Genomic DNA, 17,833 nt, shown 5'->3' on the forward strand with positions numbered 1-17,833 from the left:
CCCTTTGGCCAGTTCAGTTCAGCTTCTCCTGGCCGTGTTCCCTCCCAGCTTCTTGTGCACCTCTGTGCTGGCAGAGCATGGGAAACTGAAAAGTCCTTGACTCAGAGTAAGCACTGCCCAGTCACAAGTTAAACTTCAGTGCGTTATCACATTATTCACTCATTGAATACAAAACACAGCACTGTACCAGCTACTAAGAAGAAAATTCTGTCTTAGCTAAAAGTGGGGACAGCCTGCTGTGATACTAAGAACTGCTCTTCAAAATTTTTTTGTATAAGTCTTTTGCTGTTTAAGCCCATTGGGTTGGTTTACTGTGCAAGCAGATAACTGCCAAAAGCAGTGTAAGGCAAACACTTGAGATTTATTGGAACTGCAACACTAGAATTAGGGAAGGAATTTTGAGGGAAGAGTGAGAGACCTCTCCCTTTCCACAGAAGTGGAGTAGCCCATCTGTAATTAATGTATATAGATCAAACTAGTCTGAAACCACAGTAGACTGAATTTCAGGTTCTTACTTGAGTTGATAGAGTTAGTGAAAAACTTCTATAGGAAGGTAAATGTGGGTATCCTTGCCTTCTCTTTGAAAAGAGATTCTGGTCAGACTTAAAATGTTGTATCAGTCTGAATACGTTGTTGAAATTATCATAGTTCAGTTTTTAGTTACTACACAGATAAAATTGTGGAGCGTCCTTAATTACAGGGAGCACTACTGGCCTCATTGCACTTTTCTTCCTGTTCTTTGAAGACTTTTATTACACAAAAGTTGTGGTGATGACTAATATGACTCTAACTTGGTACATTAAAGTCAAACACTGGCAGTTGTGCTAAGGATATTATTTTTGTGCATGGTTTCCTGCTATCTTGTAGTTGGAATGGTTATGTTAGCCTTTAAGTGTTTTTGTCATGTGGTCTCTGCTTTTGTGATGGTTAGATAGTGCTTTACTTGTGCTCCCAGCAGATATAATTCTTTACCCATCAAGACGTATGCTTACACAGATCTTACATTTTCAGCTTTCCTTAACCTTATTCAAACAAATCTATTTTTATATATCCATGGGAATTGAAGGAGTTCTTCAAATGTAACTGCTGATTATCTCTGCTCTTTCAGTCTGGAATCGAGCTGTTTGTGAACAGGCTTGACTCAGTAGAGTCTGTCCTGCCCTACGAATACACTGCGTAAGTATATTATACCATTTGTGCCATTTTATTTGTCAGTTTTTCCAAAAAGATGCATTTAATTTACCTTAAAGTATTATCTACTTCTTGTTACAGCAGTGTGCCACTGAGGCGTGGCTATTTATTTTGCTAACATGAGTTTACATATAGAGAATTTTCAATGAGCAGATGGATGCCTGCATTGCTTCCTTTGTCTCAAGTCGTCTTTGCTCATACTTCAGTGCATGGATTTATAGGCCCTCATGCAGGTCGAATCGCTGTTGTAGTGTAACTTAAGGTTATAAATATATGATACTTTACTGCATCAGTTGTCACTGTAGATCAAAGTATTACCTCTGTCTTTAGTAGCCGATCCCAGATGAGTTAAAGTGGTAATGAGGTGCGAACATCCCATCAATTATCTTAATGAGGTGTTAAATGTTTTCTTTGTACACATCATAGGAGTGCAGAAAATATATCAGTGCCTGGTACAACTATGTGAAGTTTTTGCTATAAAGAATATTTGCTATAAAGCATATTTTGACTGTTAATATTGAAGAGCTTAAGCACCAGTTATGTCTACACTTTAAAGAACAAATGTGCTATATTAAAAAATAGACTGGAAAAACGTGGAGGATGTGCTATTAAATGTGTTGCTGAATAAAACTGTAATAACCTGTTTAATAGTGTTTGTTGTAAGGGAGCTGTCTCTGTCTTTATTTTTATTTTCCCTCAAATTCCAGAATCTGGCCTGCATGCTTTTTTTCTGAGTCGTTATTAAACTCTAGGTGAAGATTCTTGTCTAAAATCCTGTTCAAATAGGAAACTTCTAATTACTCAAAGAAACTTAAGCTACAATTTTCTGAAATAAATGATGAAGAGATTTGAATGTTGGTTCTGTTTCGTCTGGTTTATTCTCAAACCAGGATAGTGGTTTTCACATTTCACAGGTTAAATGAAGAAACTGTTGTCTACAGGGAAAGCCATGTAGTTCCTTTACTTGTGATAAACATGTTGATTTGGGAACATTATTGGCAGCTGAGAATATTTTATTCATTTTTGTATCTTTTCTCTAATTCAGGTTTGATTTTTGTCAAGCAGAAGGAAAGAAGCGTCCATCTGAAAACCTTGGCCAAGTCTTGTTTGGAGAGAGGATAGAACCGTCTCCTTACAGGGTTGGTTCTCTGACAGTAATGTATGCATTCAAATGTAACCAAAGGAGATCAGAATCATCTTGAAGATGATTTTCACAAGGGCTTTATCTGAGAAAGCTTCAGCATCTGAAATTCCACATGATAAAAATCTGTCAGTTTAACGTAATCGTAACTGTGTGCTTTGCATTGTGGGGCTATAGCCTGAAATGCTGTGCAGGTTATCTTCTCTCTTTGGGATCTGACAAAACCTGAGTATTGCTGCTCAGCACTCTTGTTTCTTAGAACCAGATCTGAAAACATTGCAGCCATAAAACGGAGGAATATAAATGGCATTACCTTGCTGGTCTTTCCTGCTGACTGAAGCTCTCACATTCTCTTCTACAGAGGTAGTAGGAGAGACAGTTACCAACTGAAGCTGCCTGTGACAGCATGGCTGCTGTGAGGTCAAATGACTTATCTGGTAAATCATGGCAGAAAATGTGTTAGTAACAAGGAGCTCTTGCAGTAGGGCTCTTACAGTGAGCATAGGAGAGGTTTAGAGCACACACCAATATAAAAACCTCCTTTGGAGGGTTGATGTACCTACTCTCAGTAATTTGTTAGGTGTTTGCATTGTAATAGTATAGGCAATGAAATGTATAGGATAAATTGTTATGTACTGAGACAGTTTGTTACAATCTTTTTGCTCATGAGTCTCTCATTTTTCTTAGTTCACATTCAACAAGAGGGAGACATGTAAATCTGTTTGTACAAAAACGTATGATACCACAAAGCCAGAAGACAAACAGAAATTAGACTTTTTGAAAAAAAGTATGCTACTGAATTATCAACATCACTGGTAAGTTGGTAAGTCTGAAATTCAGAGATTGGTTAGTATAGTATGTTGGTGATAATTTAGTTTATACTTTTGTATTTTCAAGTTAATACAGATGGAACACTAGATATGTGCACTTAATTTCTTCCTTCCCTGTTTTTGCATAAAATATTATATTGTTTATTGTAAAAAAATAAAAATTCCTTCACTTGAAGGGTAAGCATTAGGAGCAATGGAAATGAATCTATTTCTAAACACAAAGCTTTGTGCTTACTGGAAAATACTGCTGCTTTTTCTCACCTGTAAATGTTGAGGTTAGTCCTGCCTTAGCTTGAGAAAAGTCTTACTGGACCTTTATTCTGTTGCTATGGTGTCTTTGTTTTCCTTGAGAGCCTTTGCACTCACCTTCAAATGCTGTGTCAAGGAGACAGGATCAACAGTTCTGAAAGGCGTTTATGCGCTGCGCTGTTTGTTTCTCTTCTATGGATGTGGAAGGGAAAGGTGGCCAATGAAAACTAATTAATGAAATAATTTTGGGGAGTGCATAAAGGCTTGGTCCTTTCCAAGCCTGTTCTCTGGGCCTCTTTGTAACCATCTGATTGACCTTGGAGCATGCTGGGGCTCTGAGCTCAGACACTGAATCCTCGTCAGATGGGCATTAAGGGTGGGGCAAGGCTGATTGTGTGTGCTGAATCTCAGGGACATACTCAGTTTCCCAACACCGCACCCACATCCAAGAGCTGTGAAATGTTTATCAGCAGGCTCAGTCTTGACACTGGAAATACCCAGCCGTGTTATCGGTGTTTATTTAGTGCTTGACGTGTTGGCATGCTCTGCCAACAGCAGCTTTCAGGTGCAAGAATAGAAGGAACAACTTGGGCATGAGTTCCTGAGGCATGTCTTAGCGAGGAATGCATGAGCATCATTAGCTGGTGTCACTCATAGGTAAGCCCTAATTCCAAATATGGGCTCCTGCTTTATGGGAACAAATGTGTTTGTCTTCATCTAATTGGATTCAAACTTTTTGGGTATTTTAGTAAATACCCAGGCTGAATGTTGCCACTGTCATTAACTGTTTTTCTGTGATGTCATATTCCATTCCTTCAATTTTGAAAGAAATTGAAGAGGAAAGGCTGGGAAAGGCAACAAGTGCATTTTCTACTGTTAAGAATTGATATTGGATATCCCTTTGCGGGGATAAACTGTGGTTCACTGACATAAGTATTTCTAGGAACCTCTTGAAAATGAGTGTAGTAGGAATTTGATAGGTTATGTCAGAAGGGTTCACAGGAAATAGTCATATGTTCAGGTAGGTGAACAAGGAAGCCATAAAGAAACTGAAATGTACAGCTGCTTTTGCAGGGATTTGAAGTGTGTATGCCTGTTGGCAAAGTAAGTGGAACTTCAAATGTACTGGACTTGATTATATTCCTCTTAAATACTCCATATGTTTGTAATATTTGCACCACTTTGAATTTCAGTAATGCATGTGAGTCTGGCATAAAAGACTCAGTTATAAAAGGTTGTGTTATGTTTTGGTGTGTAACTTAAAAAAGCTTCCCAAGACTACGAGGCTTGAAATAAGTTAATTTTTTTTTAGGAAAGCTCATAATTTAAGTTGACAGAAGCTGAAACAGAACTGTGTAAAATTAATCATACAAAAAAGTACTTCAGACTGGTTTGGGTTTTTTTCCCTGTAGATTAAATTGCTTAAAAAATATACTTAGTGTATTCAAGTAGACATTTGTTTTTAACTGGCGTAGCTAACTTGATAGGACTGTTGAGGTTTAAGTGAGGTATAATTCTGTTTTTCAGTGTGAAAACTTCCCTTGAAATTTAGGTTATTTTTTAATTCTTTTAGTGGCATTTTTACTAATTTTTTTCTCTCTGCCCACTGCTTTAAAACTTAGAAACCAGTGAAAAATCCCTGGTTATGTCTGTTAGTCCTTCTTAGCCACAGGTTCACAAAGTGGCCGTGGCTGGATTTTGTGATTAATAATGCATGCTCCAGGAGTATGGTACAGAGGTATGTTGTACAGGGATGAACAAGGTAGCATAAGTGAGGATTCCGTAGAGGGTTATTATCCAGCTTCAATTTATCATGAAATTCCTGGGAGCACAGATGGTGCAAAATACTTGAAAGGTTTCAAAAGCCACTTAATAAGATTAGGAATTGACATACTGAATTGGACTGAAGAGCTATACTGATATCTTGGCTGACAATGTTCATCACCAGATGTTCTTGAGAGACATGTAAGAACACTGTTGAATAGCATATTTGCTCCACATGTATAATCTCTTCAAGTCATTTTAAATTTGAAGATTAGCTGTAAAAAATGATTTGCTGCTTAACTATCAATTTGTTCTGGCATTGCTGCTGCTGCTTGAAGGCAGCTCGGTATGTCTTTGCTGCATAGATGCAAAGGAAAGCCTTTATCTAAACCAAACTTACTTGCAGTATGTTGCCTTGTTTTGATTAGGAGATGAAAACACTAACAAAAACAAGCAATCTCTCTGGCATGTGTTATGGATACAAAATTTCAAATACACAAGCACAGAATTGTTTGCATTGGAAAAGACCTCTAAGATCATTGAGTCCCGCTGTGTGGTGGGTTGACCCTGGCTGGACACTTCAGTGCCCACCAAAGCTGCTTTGTCACTCCCCTCCTCAAATGGACAGGGGAGGGGAAATGTAGCAAAAGGGTCAAGATAAGGACAGAGAAAGATCACTCATCAACTACTGTCATGGGCAAAACTGACTGGAATTGGGGAATTTAGTTTAATTTATTACCAGTTAAATCTGAGAAGGGTAATGGGAAATAAACCCAAATCTTAAAACTCCTTCTCCCCACCACTCCCTTCTTCCCAGGCTCACCTTCACTTCCAGTTTTCACCACCTCCTTCACACAGGGAATGGGGATTGTGGTCAGTTCATCACACATTATCTCTGCCACTCCTTCCTCCTCAGAGTCAGGACTCTCCACACTCTGCCCTTGCTCCAGTGTTGGGTTGCTCCCATGGAAGAGTTTTTAATGAACTTCCCCAGTGCAAGTCCTTCTCATGGGCTGCAGCTCTTCAGGAACTGCTCCAGTGTGGGTCCCTTCCACGGGGTGCAGTCCTTTAAGAAGAGGCTGCTCCAGGTGTGGGTCACAGGATGGATTCACAGGTCCTGGCAAACCTGCTGCAGAGAGGGCTCATCTTTCCGTGGAGCCACAGGTCGTGCCAGGAGCCTGTTCCAGTGTGGATTTCCCATGGGATCACAACCTTCTCCAGGGCACATCCTGCTCTGATGTGGGGTCCTCCATGGGCTGCAAGGGGACGGCCTGACTCACCATGAGCTGCACCATGGGCTGCTGGGGAATCTCTGCTTCTGTGCCTGGAGCATTTCTTCCCCCTCCTTCTCCACTGACCTTGGTGTCTGCAGAGTTGTACAAATTCCCACTCTTCCGGCTGCAGATGCTGTTGTGAAGGGGTTTTTCTCCCTTTCCTTAATCTGTTTCCCAGAGGTGCTGCCTCTGGTCACTTATGGGCTTGGCCTTGGCCACCAGGGAGTGTCTTGGAGCCAGCTGGCACTGGCTCTCTCAGACATGGGAGTTCTTAAAAAAAAACCTCTGGCAGTTCTTAAAAAAATTCTATACCCCCCCCCAACCAAAACCTTGCCACACAAACCAAATACAAATGTTAACTGAACACTGCCAATTCCGCCACTAAACCGTGTCCCTAAATGCCATATCTAGGGTTTTAAGTGCTTCTGAGGTTGATGACTCCATGACTTCCCTGGACAGCTTGTTCCAGTGCTTGACCACCCTTTCAGTGAAGAAATTTTTTCTAATATCCAACCTGAATCTGCCCGGGCACAACTTGGGGCTGTTTCCTCTCTTCCTATTGCAAGTTGCCTGGGAAAAGTGGCTGACCTCCACTTTGAACATCTGCCATGCGTTTGAAGATAGCAATAAGGTCTCTCTTGAGCCTTCTTTTCTCCAGACTAAACAACCCCAGCTCCCTCAGCCACTCACCCTGAGGCCCTTCCCCAGTTCTGTTGCCCTTCTCTGGACATGTTCCGGCACCTCAGTGTCTTTCTAGTTGTGAGTGGCCCAGACCTGGACACTGGATTTGAGGTGCGGCCTCTCTAGTGCTGAGTACAGTCACTGTCCTGGTCCTGCTGGTCACACTATTGCTGACACAGGCCAGAATGACACTGGCCTTCTTGGCCACCTGGCTGCTCACTGCTGGCTCATGTTTGACATCTCTGGACCAGCACCCTGGGTCCTTTTCTGCCATGTAGTTTTTCAGCCACTCTTGCCCTAGCCTGTAGTGCTGCATGGGGCTGTTGTGAGCCACATGCAGAGCCCAGCACTTGGCCTTGTTGAACCTCATGCCATTGGCCTCATATAATATGGTCAAAGTGTAATGAATCTAAATCTGGAATACCTCCTAATTTGGAGCATCATTGTACCTTGTAGAAGCATGGTGAAGTGAGTAGTAATTAATTGGTGCTGTTGCTGCTTGCAACTGCCATAATCTTTGGAATGTCCTGAAAACCTGGCAACTCTTGTTTTTGTAGGGCCTGTCTTCACCTTTTCTATTGTGTCAGTATAAACCAAGGATACTGCAGTTTATTTCTGCTGGGTAGCTGCTGGTAGGGATTATGCAGCTCTCTCCATGTTGTGTGGATAAAGGCAGCACATACCACTCTTTTCTCCCCCGTCTGCTGATGTGTTGTGAAAAGTGGCACAAACTTGAAGGCTGTTCCAATATGCAGCAGATTAAATACTGCTTTGTTTTTGTTATCTGAAGTCATAATTCCTTTTTAATTATGTATTTGAAAGTATCTTTAAGACACTTAATTGTAAAGACATTCAGGAGCTTGGTAAATTGTACAAAATTGTGTTAACTTTCAGTGGGATGTCCTTTTTCTGGTTTAGTGATGCACAAAATGTGGCAGTTGTCTAATGTCTTCATATATTAAGTTTATTAGTACACCTTTGAAAATATACCTTGGGCAATTAATGCTGGCAGATACTGAATTTTAAGTCTTCTTTACATGACATGTTTTAGGGATTAATCTTTTAGCTGCTTAAAACACTTCATAAAACATAAATTGGTTTAGAGTCTTCCAGTAGTTCCTTTTAAGAAGGGACAGAATCCTTTCTCTATGTTTAAAAGTATGTTTTTGGTTTTGACATTTGTACTGTTAGTTGCATGTTAAATACAGTTTGTATCTTACTGTCTTATAACTTTCTGCAACTCATTATGGGAGTGTGCATTTCCACAAATTTTTAATTGAAACTGACCTATAAACCCCCTGGTTTTAGGTAATATGAGTATAAATCTTGTGAGGCAATAATATAAAAGCAGCAGGTTTGAAAGTTATTATTTTTCCAGTTGTTTGGTGGCTTACAATTTTTTAGTAATGCAAATAATCTACTTAAAATGTTGCATACTCTTCGGTAGCTATAAATGAGGTTAATGATTAGTAATTCACTTAAATAGCAAAAAAAAAAAGTTTTAAGAGTGCCATGAAAAAATGTATTTTGCAATGAGGAAGCTGGAGAATTAGTAATATGTGATGTAGGATTTTTTTAAAATGTTTTGTTTTGTCTTGAAATTGTCAATTTTAGCTGGTTTAGCAAATTTGATTATTTTGGCCAATATTTAAAGACAAAATAATAAGTTAAATTGTTACAAATTTGGGCTGGGTGAGTTTTTGGCTTTGGGCTGGTTTTGTATGGGGACTTCATGAAACAGTGCAGTGAGTAGGGCTGTTTCAGTTGAAGAGCTACATGCTTGTAACTCGTTTGGAACTTGGATTGGCAATCAGTGCAATTCCATGGGTAGTATTATTTTTGTAGTCAATATTCCAGTAATGAATGTAGCAAAGTAGATTAATGTTAATCTGGTTTTGTTTCCATTACATTGTGTATTTTGAAAACTTGTGAAGTGTCACTATGTCATTTGCAGGATTGTGGACAACATGCCTGTGACGTGGTGTTATGATGTAGAAGATGGCCAGAGGTTCTGTAATCCTGGTTTTCCTATTGGCTGTTATATTACAGAAGATGGCCGTCCAAAAGATGCCTGTGTTATTAACGTATGTTTATGCAGTTATATATTTTTTAATATCCCCTTCTTACTAATTTAGAGACTAGCATTTGTCCTGTGTCATGTTTCTGGGGTGAGTCCTTGCTATTTTAAGAACCCATGTTGCCTAAAAACAGGCAAGTGTTTTGGTCTCTGCAAGTACCTCAGTTTGAAAGCCTGATCGAAGCCTAAGAACCTTGTCTCTTAGGCTTTGTAGTACAGAAGAGCTCTAAAAGATCAAGGGGTGAACATGCATAACATCCAGTACATGTGGAGGGTAAAGGTGTAGGAAAGCATGTCATCCTTCACTGCCTAAGAAATGGAAGTGTTTGAAGGCTTGGACTTGATGTTTTTGTGGGATAGAAGTGTTTTCATGGAAGCAGATTTGCATAGGTGTGTTTGTACCTCTGGGTACTTTTGGAAGGTTTGCTTTCCCTAAAACTGGGAGCTGATGGAAAAAGATATAAAATTTCTGCATGATCAAAGATTCTCTCGTGACAGATGGTGGAGATCCAGATAAGTGCACTGAAAGCATTATGGAGATGACAATAGAACAGAAAGTCCAGGAAGTCTTTAGACTACCACAGACCTCTTCCATGGCAAGGTCACTAAGAACTTGGGATAGGTTTTTGGGTTTTTTCAAAATGGTTTGTTTTATGTAATAGATCTTACCAAAGATAACAGTTTCTGTGGTTGCCAGTTTTGTTTAATTGCCTCCATAATGAGTTGGTTTTAGAGTTTCCATGTGAGTGGATGCATTTATGATCAAATATGTAATCTGGCAGTATTATTTTAATCTTATTTTAATACTTGCTTTTAATAAAAGGAAAATAGCCTTTGAAGAAATAACTGATATACTGTTGAAGAGCATTTCATTTATGTAACTATTCTTATAACTGGGGGTGCTCTGTAGGAAGGATGGGGATAGAACCCTTAAGAGTTTCTAACAGAACTTCAGTAGACATAGCTGTTAAAATTACTTGTGAGTTTAACAACCTCTTTAACTAACTAAATTCCAAGGTGATGTTTCCCTTCACCTGGGGTTTGCATTCAGCATTCTTGGCTGCTGCTTGCTGTTCATCCCTGTGCATCTTTGGTTTCAAAGGTGGTTCTCTCACAGAGAGCATTTATTTGCATTGTCTTGGCAGGTTCTGTTTAATTTCTGAAAAATAAACTCATTGTTTTAAAATAGCTGATGCTTATGGAATGCTTCTAATAACAAAAGTTGTCACATAGTTATCTATTCAGTTTGCTATTTCAATGGAATAGGACATCTTCAGTTAAATTTATTAATATATATATATTAAATATTTTAAATTAATTTTTCTACTTTTCAATCTTACTAGACTGTTCTTATCATTAACTCTTCTAACTTATGTTTTTAATGCAAGAAGGCACTTACTGTCTTTATAATTTCCAGTATCTCATATTCATATTTTAGAACTTCTTAACAGAAAAACTTTATGCAGTCTAAAATTCTGTTATGCAGGCTTCTGTTTAAGGCTCTGAGATGTCTATATTTTTTGATAGTTTAATATAACCTTTTTTCATTGCAGTCAGAATTTCATGAAAAGGATACCTTTTATATTTTCAACCATGTTGACATAAAAATTTATTACCATGTTGTGGAAAATGAAGCTCTGGGAGTAAGACTGGTTGCTGCTAAACTTGAACCAAAAAGGTTAGTAGTTGAAAGTAACTTGTCATCAAAAAGTGATCCATCCCAAGACACTTGCTTTGATCTGGGAACCTGCTGCTAGTCAGAAATGCTTTCAGATATGTGACCTGTGGATTACCTCTCCTGTTGATTGATGTAGTGTAGTTAGGACAGTCTGATGTAATTTTGTAATTTGATGGACCTTGGTGCACTTTTTCCTTCTTGGACCAAGAAAAGATAAAATAAAACCTGTAGGTGTTTGTGGGGTGTGATGAGTGTGTATGTGCATGCATGTAGAACCCTCATTTCCCTACCAGGGAATATTCTGTCTTGTGTCAGAACAGGATATCAGTGCCTGCTGCAGGCTTGACTGGAGCGCAAGATTTGACCTCTTCAACAACTGGGATTTGTGGAGAAAGATTTCACAGATACACTCATCAGTTGTCCTGGTGTCTGTGTGGCTTTTGCACAATTGGTGTCTGTTGCATTATTTCTTAGCATCTTGTCTTTCATGGTATAAACTGAGCTTCTTGCATTGTTCGATCAGTTGAAAGTATTATTTGCTGACAGAAGTTAGTAATTCTGGCAGTCTTAACTTTTTTAATGTTTTGGAGGTTCATAACAATACTAAGGCTTCTTTCATTTTTGGTACTCTGCTTTAGAGACTGTGCTCTTTAGAAAAGACAAATCTTGTTTAAGTTCAAGTTTCAAAAATTCCTGAGCTTAGGATATCTTCTTTATGAGTTCTGAAATTTATGAGACATTAATTACAATTCTTACATTTAAGGGAAGAATCCTTGGTATGCTTTTCTAGGTTGAATGAATTCTTTCTTAAGAATCTTGTCACTGAAGTGGCTTTCATTCTGTGTCTTGTCTTCCTGCAGTTACAAGCATACTCATCCAGACAACCCTGATTGCTCAGGAGTACCCATGGATATAAGTAATAAGGCCAGTGGAGAAGTCAAAATTGCATACACATACTCAGTCACTTTTCATGTGAGTACTAAGATTTCTATGGTAGTTACCTCTTAAAATCATGCATTAAGAATCTGAATTATAAAGATTGACAATTAAAATTGTCTCAGAATTGGCTCAGAATAGTAAATTTGTAGTTTTAAAACTTTATTTGAACTGGATTGTCAGAGGTGGCTTGGGATTTAACCACATACATTACAGTTTTGCATATCAACACACAGAGAGTAGATGTGAAACACATACATGCTTTTTAAAAGTCACACTTTCCACATCTGCCTAGGTTGTCTGGTAGATTATTTTTCAATCCAAGTTCTTAAGTCTGAGAAATTGTGTGTTTCATGTAGGTAGGTTGAAGCTGATCATTTTCTGCCCTCCTGCTGCTAAAGCTGCCTTCTCTTTAAGGTCTTCCTCCCTTGGAATCCTTCAAAAGAGTAGGAAGCTGGTAGTCTTTGTTCTACTACTTTCTATTTAAAATCAGAGGAGCAGTATATCAGGCAACTGCAAGCAGCAGTGATAGCTGAATATTTCTCATTCTGCTGACAAACAAGAGAGGGAGGCTTTGATTTTGTTTTGGTTTTCTGTAAGTGGTGTTTGCTGAACAAATTGTTTATCAAAGTTCCCTACTCTTTCTCAAACTGTTTCCACTCTGAGTTCAAAATAAAATAAATAGTATAAAAAGTATACTCAGGAGGGATTGTATTATGTATATTCTATATAATGATATTTTGCGAAGTTACATCAGTTGTGGTGCTGAAATTAATTTGTATACCAAAAAGCAAGTATTTCTGGAAACCTGTGAGAAGTTAGTAATTAAGAGTAACCTCAGCTTCATATTAATTTATTGTTTTTCCTTAAAAATGACATGCCCAGCTATGTGTGTGCAACTGTCTTGTGCACAGTGTTACATCAATTGTAGGTAATATTCTGAATTTCTGTTGGGTTGGCAGACCAGGTCATCTCGGAAGACAAAAAAAGGCAGTTTAGGTATGAGGAAAAATGCAGTTCTGTCTTAGAGTCATTGATACTGGTTTAGAAATTTGTAGCTTCCTTTGAGACATGGTTTTATTATCTCAGTGAACTATATACGTGATCTTGACTACATTTTTTAACCTACTGGGTATTTTTTTGCAGAATCTGGATTTACTGGAAAGCACTCTTGCATGTTACAAATTACTGAAATAACTGCCTGTCAGACACCTAGCCAGTTTTGTTAATTGGTTTGTGTAATAGCCATCTTCACCTTGATTGGCACTGTCTATTCCTTTTTTCCTGTCACTCTGCAAAATGTAAAAAAGAAATGTTCTTTTTGAAGTGTTTTTGATCAATGAATGTTCATTTTGAATAAGTTTAATCTGTTGAAATGCCTGGAGGAATAATTTGGTTCCCTCTACTAGCAGTGTAAGTTCTGTAGTATTGTATCCCTATCTGTCCTGCAGTAAAAGCTGTTAGTGATGGGATTGGTATTTGGAACTGAAATGAAATTGTATGAAAGCAAAAGATAATTTGGACAGAGCATGATCTAGAGAGTGAAGTATCATGCTGGAGACTGTATAGCATAGCTTAGTTTCTTGATATATGGACTTACATGTGCTAAAAAATGTATGTTCTTTCATTATTCTGCTAATCCATTCCAGATGAACCAATACGGTTCTTGAAGGGAGGATGCACAATTAAATTAATTTGGCAAGCCTTAATTTCTTAAGAAGACACAGGTGCTCAAATTCAGGAAATATTTTGGTTTATATTCTATGGTCAAATCTTAGGTTTGCTCTAGGGAGCTATTATTAAACTATTCCCTGTAAGGCATGGAACTTGAAATTTCAATTAGTCATGAGATTTAAGATTGCTTTGCACAAACATCAGCTTTGAAATGTACGAGTTGGATACTGACTGGATCTGATGTTCATGTGTTTACTCTTTCAGGAAGAAAAAAATATCAAGTGGGCATCAAGATGGGATTATATTTTGGAATCCATGCCTCACACTCACATCCAGTGGTTTAGGTAAGGAGGAAGTTTATTATACTGAATGTTTACATTGCAGTTTGAATGATGATTTTCATTAGTTTTCTTTTTTTTTTTTTTTTTTTTAATCTTTTCAGTATTATGAATTCCCTGGTGATTGTCCTCTTTCTGTCTGGAATGGTAGCTATGATTATGTTGAGAACACTCCATAAAGATATTGCAAGATACAATCAAATGGATTCCACTGTAAGTCTAAAGTATAGCTTCTAAAATCTATTTGCAATGTAATTTTTCCAGTTAAATGTGTAGCTGTAACAGGCTATTTAAGTTGCCATCTACTGTATTAAAATAGATGTATTTCTTTTACAGGAAGATGCTCAAGAAGAATTTGGCTGGAAACTGGTTCATGGTGATATTTTCAGGCCCCCAAGAAAAGGAATGCTGTTGTCAGTTTTTCTAGGCTCTGGCACACAAATCTTAATAATGACTTTTGTTACCCTGTGTAAGTAAAGTGGGGAGGATTTAGTTGATCAATTTAGTACAATCAAGTACGTGATTTTTCACTGCTAACTGCATGGTGCTAGTAAAAATAGCAGTATCATTTTGTCTAGAAATTTCATTAAAGTCTTCAGAAACAGCTGAATGATGTAGTAGACATACAACTTAGTATGCACAGATTATAAGATAACCGATGTACTGGCTCTAAGTCAAACATACAGTCTAAGGTTTCTAACACCATTTCTAAAATTGTGCATCTCTGCTTCACAGTTTTTGCTTGCCTGGGATTTTTGTCACCTGCTAACAGGGGAGCTCTAATGACCTGTGCTGTAGTTTTGTGGGTACTGCTTGGAACTCCAGCCGGTTATGTTGCTGCCAGATTCTACAAATGTGAGTAATAGTTACTGAAAATGACAAGGCTTAAGTTCATTAACATACATTATCATTACAGAACTGATTTTTTTTTTGCTGCACTGTTCATAGCTTCCCTCAGGGCAATGTGGGGAAATGTACTTACCTTAACAGAAAATATTTCTAGAACACTTAACATAGTTACACTGGTTTTGATGTAATCATGCCTAAAGGCCCTGAATTGCTCTTGCTGTTGTGTATTTGTGAAATTAAATAATACTAGTACTAAGGTCATTACATCTTTACGTCAGACTGTTTTCTGCTTCTTTTTCCTATCACTGTGGGGAGTGTGTAAACCTGCACTGAGTTTTAGCCGTGGATGTTGTTTGGTAACACACACCTGCACCCCCAAATTGTGAACCTCAGGTTTTGCATGCCTGAGATTTGTGACCTCTTCTTAGCTAGTTCCCAGGTATTTTGGAGAACAATGTTTATTGGACTGTGGCTGGAGAACAGGGAGAAGGACTGTTAGGTGTTCTGTAGTTGTAGAAATCAACCCTGTGGTGTTTGGGCCCCTGACAGCAGTTAGTTGATACTGTTCTCCCTCACTGATCCCAGCTGTTGTTTCAAGACCTGTCTACCAGCCTCATACGGTTTACCCCTGTATCCTCTGATTTATTTTAAGGTGAAGCATGGCATCCCACATACAGCTTGTTTTAATTACCTTACTCAAGGTGAAAGGTTTTTTGACTGAGAGAGATGGGCCTTTTGGACTACTTTAGTTGTGAATATATACAGCTAGAGAAGTTTATTTCAGAACTTCAGCCTGGCAGTAGATATTGGAGATCTTTCTTCTTACAATTTTGTAATTTTTATGTGGGGAAAACCAGTGGGAAAAGTGAGTTTGTATCTTGTAGGGAATTTTTTCCATAGTGGTGGTGATGTAAAAGTGAAGTATTCCTAATATCCAAGCCAGTTAGACTTAAACAAAAGGAAATTTTAGTACTAAGAGCATAATTGAGGATAGAATTATTCTTTATATTGTGGTGTATACTGTGTGTTTTGAAGGATATTTTGAAGTGTATTGATAGTAAATTGAATCCTGTGTCTTTGGTGGAAATGTAGTTATTAAGGATAAAATTTAATATTTGACATATTAGTAATCATTTAGTTGATACTTGAATCTTGTGTTTAATTACTAAGATGGTGAATGACTGATTCAGAGATATTTTTGTTATAACAGGAAGTGGTTTATTGTAAACATGAATAGGTTTTTTTATAGTATACAAATAATGTGACACATAAAACAAAATGCAACTGAAATGGATATCCAGTTTTAAAAATCGGGGTTTGTTTTTTCAAAATTGCATTTAAAAAGTGAAACCTGAGTTGAAATTAAATGGTTAATCTTAATAACTGCTGTCATGTTCTACCAAGTTTTTTTGAAGAAATAGAAACTTAATTAAAATCACTCTAACCATAATCACTTCTGACTCTTGAAATAAAGAAGCATGTCATTATGGCAGTGCTCAGATGAAATTATCAGCTTCACTGCACTCCAGCAGGATATTTTCATTTGAAAGTATATTGACTAGAATTTTTATCAGCATAGTGCAAATTCATGAAGATTTTCTTAAAAAAAGCTATCTTTGGTCTTTTGGTATCACCACTGCTTAATGCTGTTAAGACTCAAGAAAACATCACTACTTCTGTAAGCGTGTTAGTTCTGACTCTCCTGTAAGATTCATAGGAAAGAATTATTTCAAGAAAACTGTTAAGCTTGGTTTTCACATATTTATGTATCTTTACCTACTGAAACCTGCAGTCAAATGCTAGAAAGCTTAAATTTCTTAATCACTCCAGGTTTAAAACATTTTTTAAAGATTTGGAAATACTGCAAATCTGCTCCCTCCTTTTAGCAGATAAAGTCGTCAGAAACACAGTTTTAGTTGGATACCTTTCCTGACCTTGGTCTGAGACGTTTTGCTTTGAAGTTCTGTGGCTAAGCAATAGGATAAGGAAATCTAATTTTATTACTGAATATTTAGTTTACTGGTTTTGGGCATGATAGCACATTATTTGAGTATTTGCAAGCTAAGTATAACAGGTAAATGGACTGGAAAATTAATAGTTGAGCTTAATGCATGTTTTAATGTCTGTCAAATGTTTTAATATACAGCATTTGGAGGAGAGAAATGGAAAACAAATGTCATGCTGACATCATTCCTTTGTCCTGGGTAAGTTGAGAATATTTTCATGATTAAGGGAATTAAATTGCTTCTCTGATGTGCATAGCTAATTTTTTAGGTTTCAGCTATAGACCTAAATCTCATATAGTCCCTTTATTCTGGAAGCTACAAGATTATCATGGTGCTTTTGACAAAGATGAATATGTTAGTGGCATATTATCCTTAGATTTTTTTTTTGGTAAGCATTTTGTTTACTCTCACCACGTGAAAAGGTTGATTAGGAAACAGCATTAGGATGTTGTAGGAGTAGTAAGTTTTAGGCCCACTTTTCCATTGTTTTCTTTTATTCTCTGGACTGCACTATTCTGACCGCACTGTAGTCAGTCATATATAGTGTCATATAATGTATAACCACTCTGATAATTTTTTCCACTTAATCACAGCAAGCAGTCTTACCCTGAAGTGTAGTTAAGACAAGCATATATTTGAAATAGCTTAGTTGGAACGTCAGTGCCTGCTGGAGTTCAGTCCCACTAGATTAACAAGAATTGCTTGTCTGATCTCTTTGTTTTCATATTTTGTGTGTGTCATTTGGTTTTAGCAGAGATTTGTGCTAAAATCTCAAAACAGTGCCACTGTTTTGTCAAGGTTACTAAATGTTCAGAAGTATTTCTGTGCTCTAAGTGTGCTCTGTGTTTTTCAGAATTGTATTTGCAGATTTTTTTATCATGAACCTCATTCTCTGGGGAGAAGGCTCTTCAGCAGCTATTCCATTCGGTACCTTGGTTGCTATTTTGGCACTCTGGTTTTGCATATCTGTACCACTGACGTTTATTGGTGCCTATTTTGGGTTTAAGAAAAATGTAAGTGTTTCTGAGAAGTTGTTTTTTTTAAAGTGTATACATGCATAAACACACACAAACATTTTTCTCTGTATAGGCCATGACTGAGCTAGCACCTAAGCTAGTTACACTGTTGGGCTCCAGTTCAGTTCA

At 37.6% G+C, this 17,833-nt stretch overlaps 1 protein-coding gene across 1 annotated transcript in view; it reads left to right on the forward strand.

Moving 5' to 3' along the window:
* Nucleotides 1-17,833, forward strand: part of TM9SF2 (transmembrane 9 superfamily member 2) — a 30,296-nt gene that overhangs the window by 4,005 nt on the left and 8,458 nt on the right. Inside the window, exons 2-13 of the mRNA XM_041423383.1 lie at nucleotides 1,109-1,176; nucleotides 2,237-2,330; nucleotides 3,020-3,147; nucleotides 9,085-9,214; nucleotides 10,761-10,885; nucleotides 11,746-11,857; nucleotides 13,760-13,839; nucleotides 13,938-14,046; nucleotides 14,170-14,302; nucleotides 14,569-14,688; nucleotides 16,829-16,886; nucleotides 17,542-17,701. Coding sequence (XP_041279317.1) covers nucleotides 1,109-1,176; nucleotides 2,237-2,330; nucleotides 3,020-3,147; nucleotides 9,085-9,214; nucleotides 10,761-10,885; nucleotides 11,746-11,857; nucleotides 13,760-13,839; nucleotides 13,938-14,046; nucleotides 14,170-14,302; nucleotides 14,569-14,688; nucleotides 16,829-16,886; nucleotides 17,542-17,701 — 1,317 coding nt within the window. The remainder of the gene's footprint in view (nucleotides 1-1,108; nucleotides 1,177-2,236; nucleotides 2,331-3,019; nucleotides 3,148-9,084; nucleotides 9,215-10,760; nucleotides 10,886-11,745; nucleotides 11,858-13,759; nucleotides 13,840-13,937; nucleotides 14,047-14,169; nucleotides 14,303-14,568; nucleotides 14,689-16,828; nucleotides 16,887-17,541; nucleotides 17,702-17,833) is intronic.

Source organism: Onychostruthus taczanowskii, unplaced genomic scaffold, assembly GCF_017590055.1.
Source record: "Onychostruthus taczanowskii isolate IOZ18803 unplaced genomic scaffold, ASM1759005v1 scaffold77, whole genome shotgun sequence".
Classification (NCBI taxonomy): Eukaryota; Metazoa; Chordata; class Aves; order Passeriformes; family Passeridae; genus Onychostruthus; species Onychostruthus taczanowskii.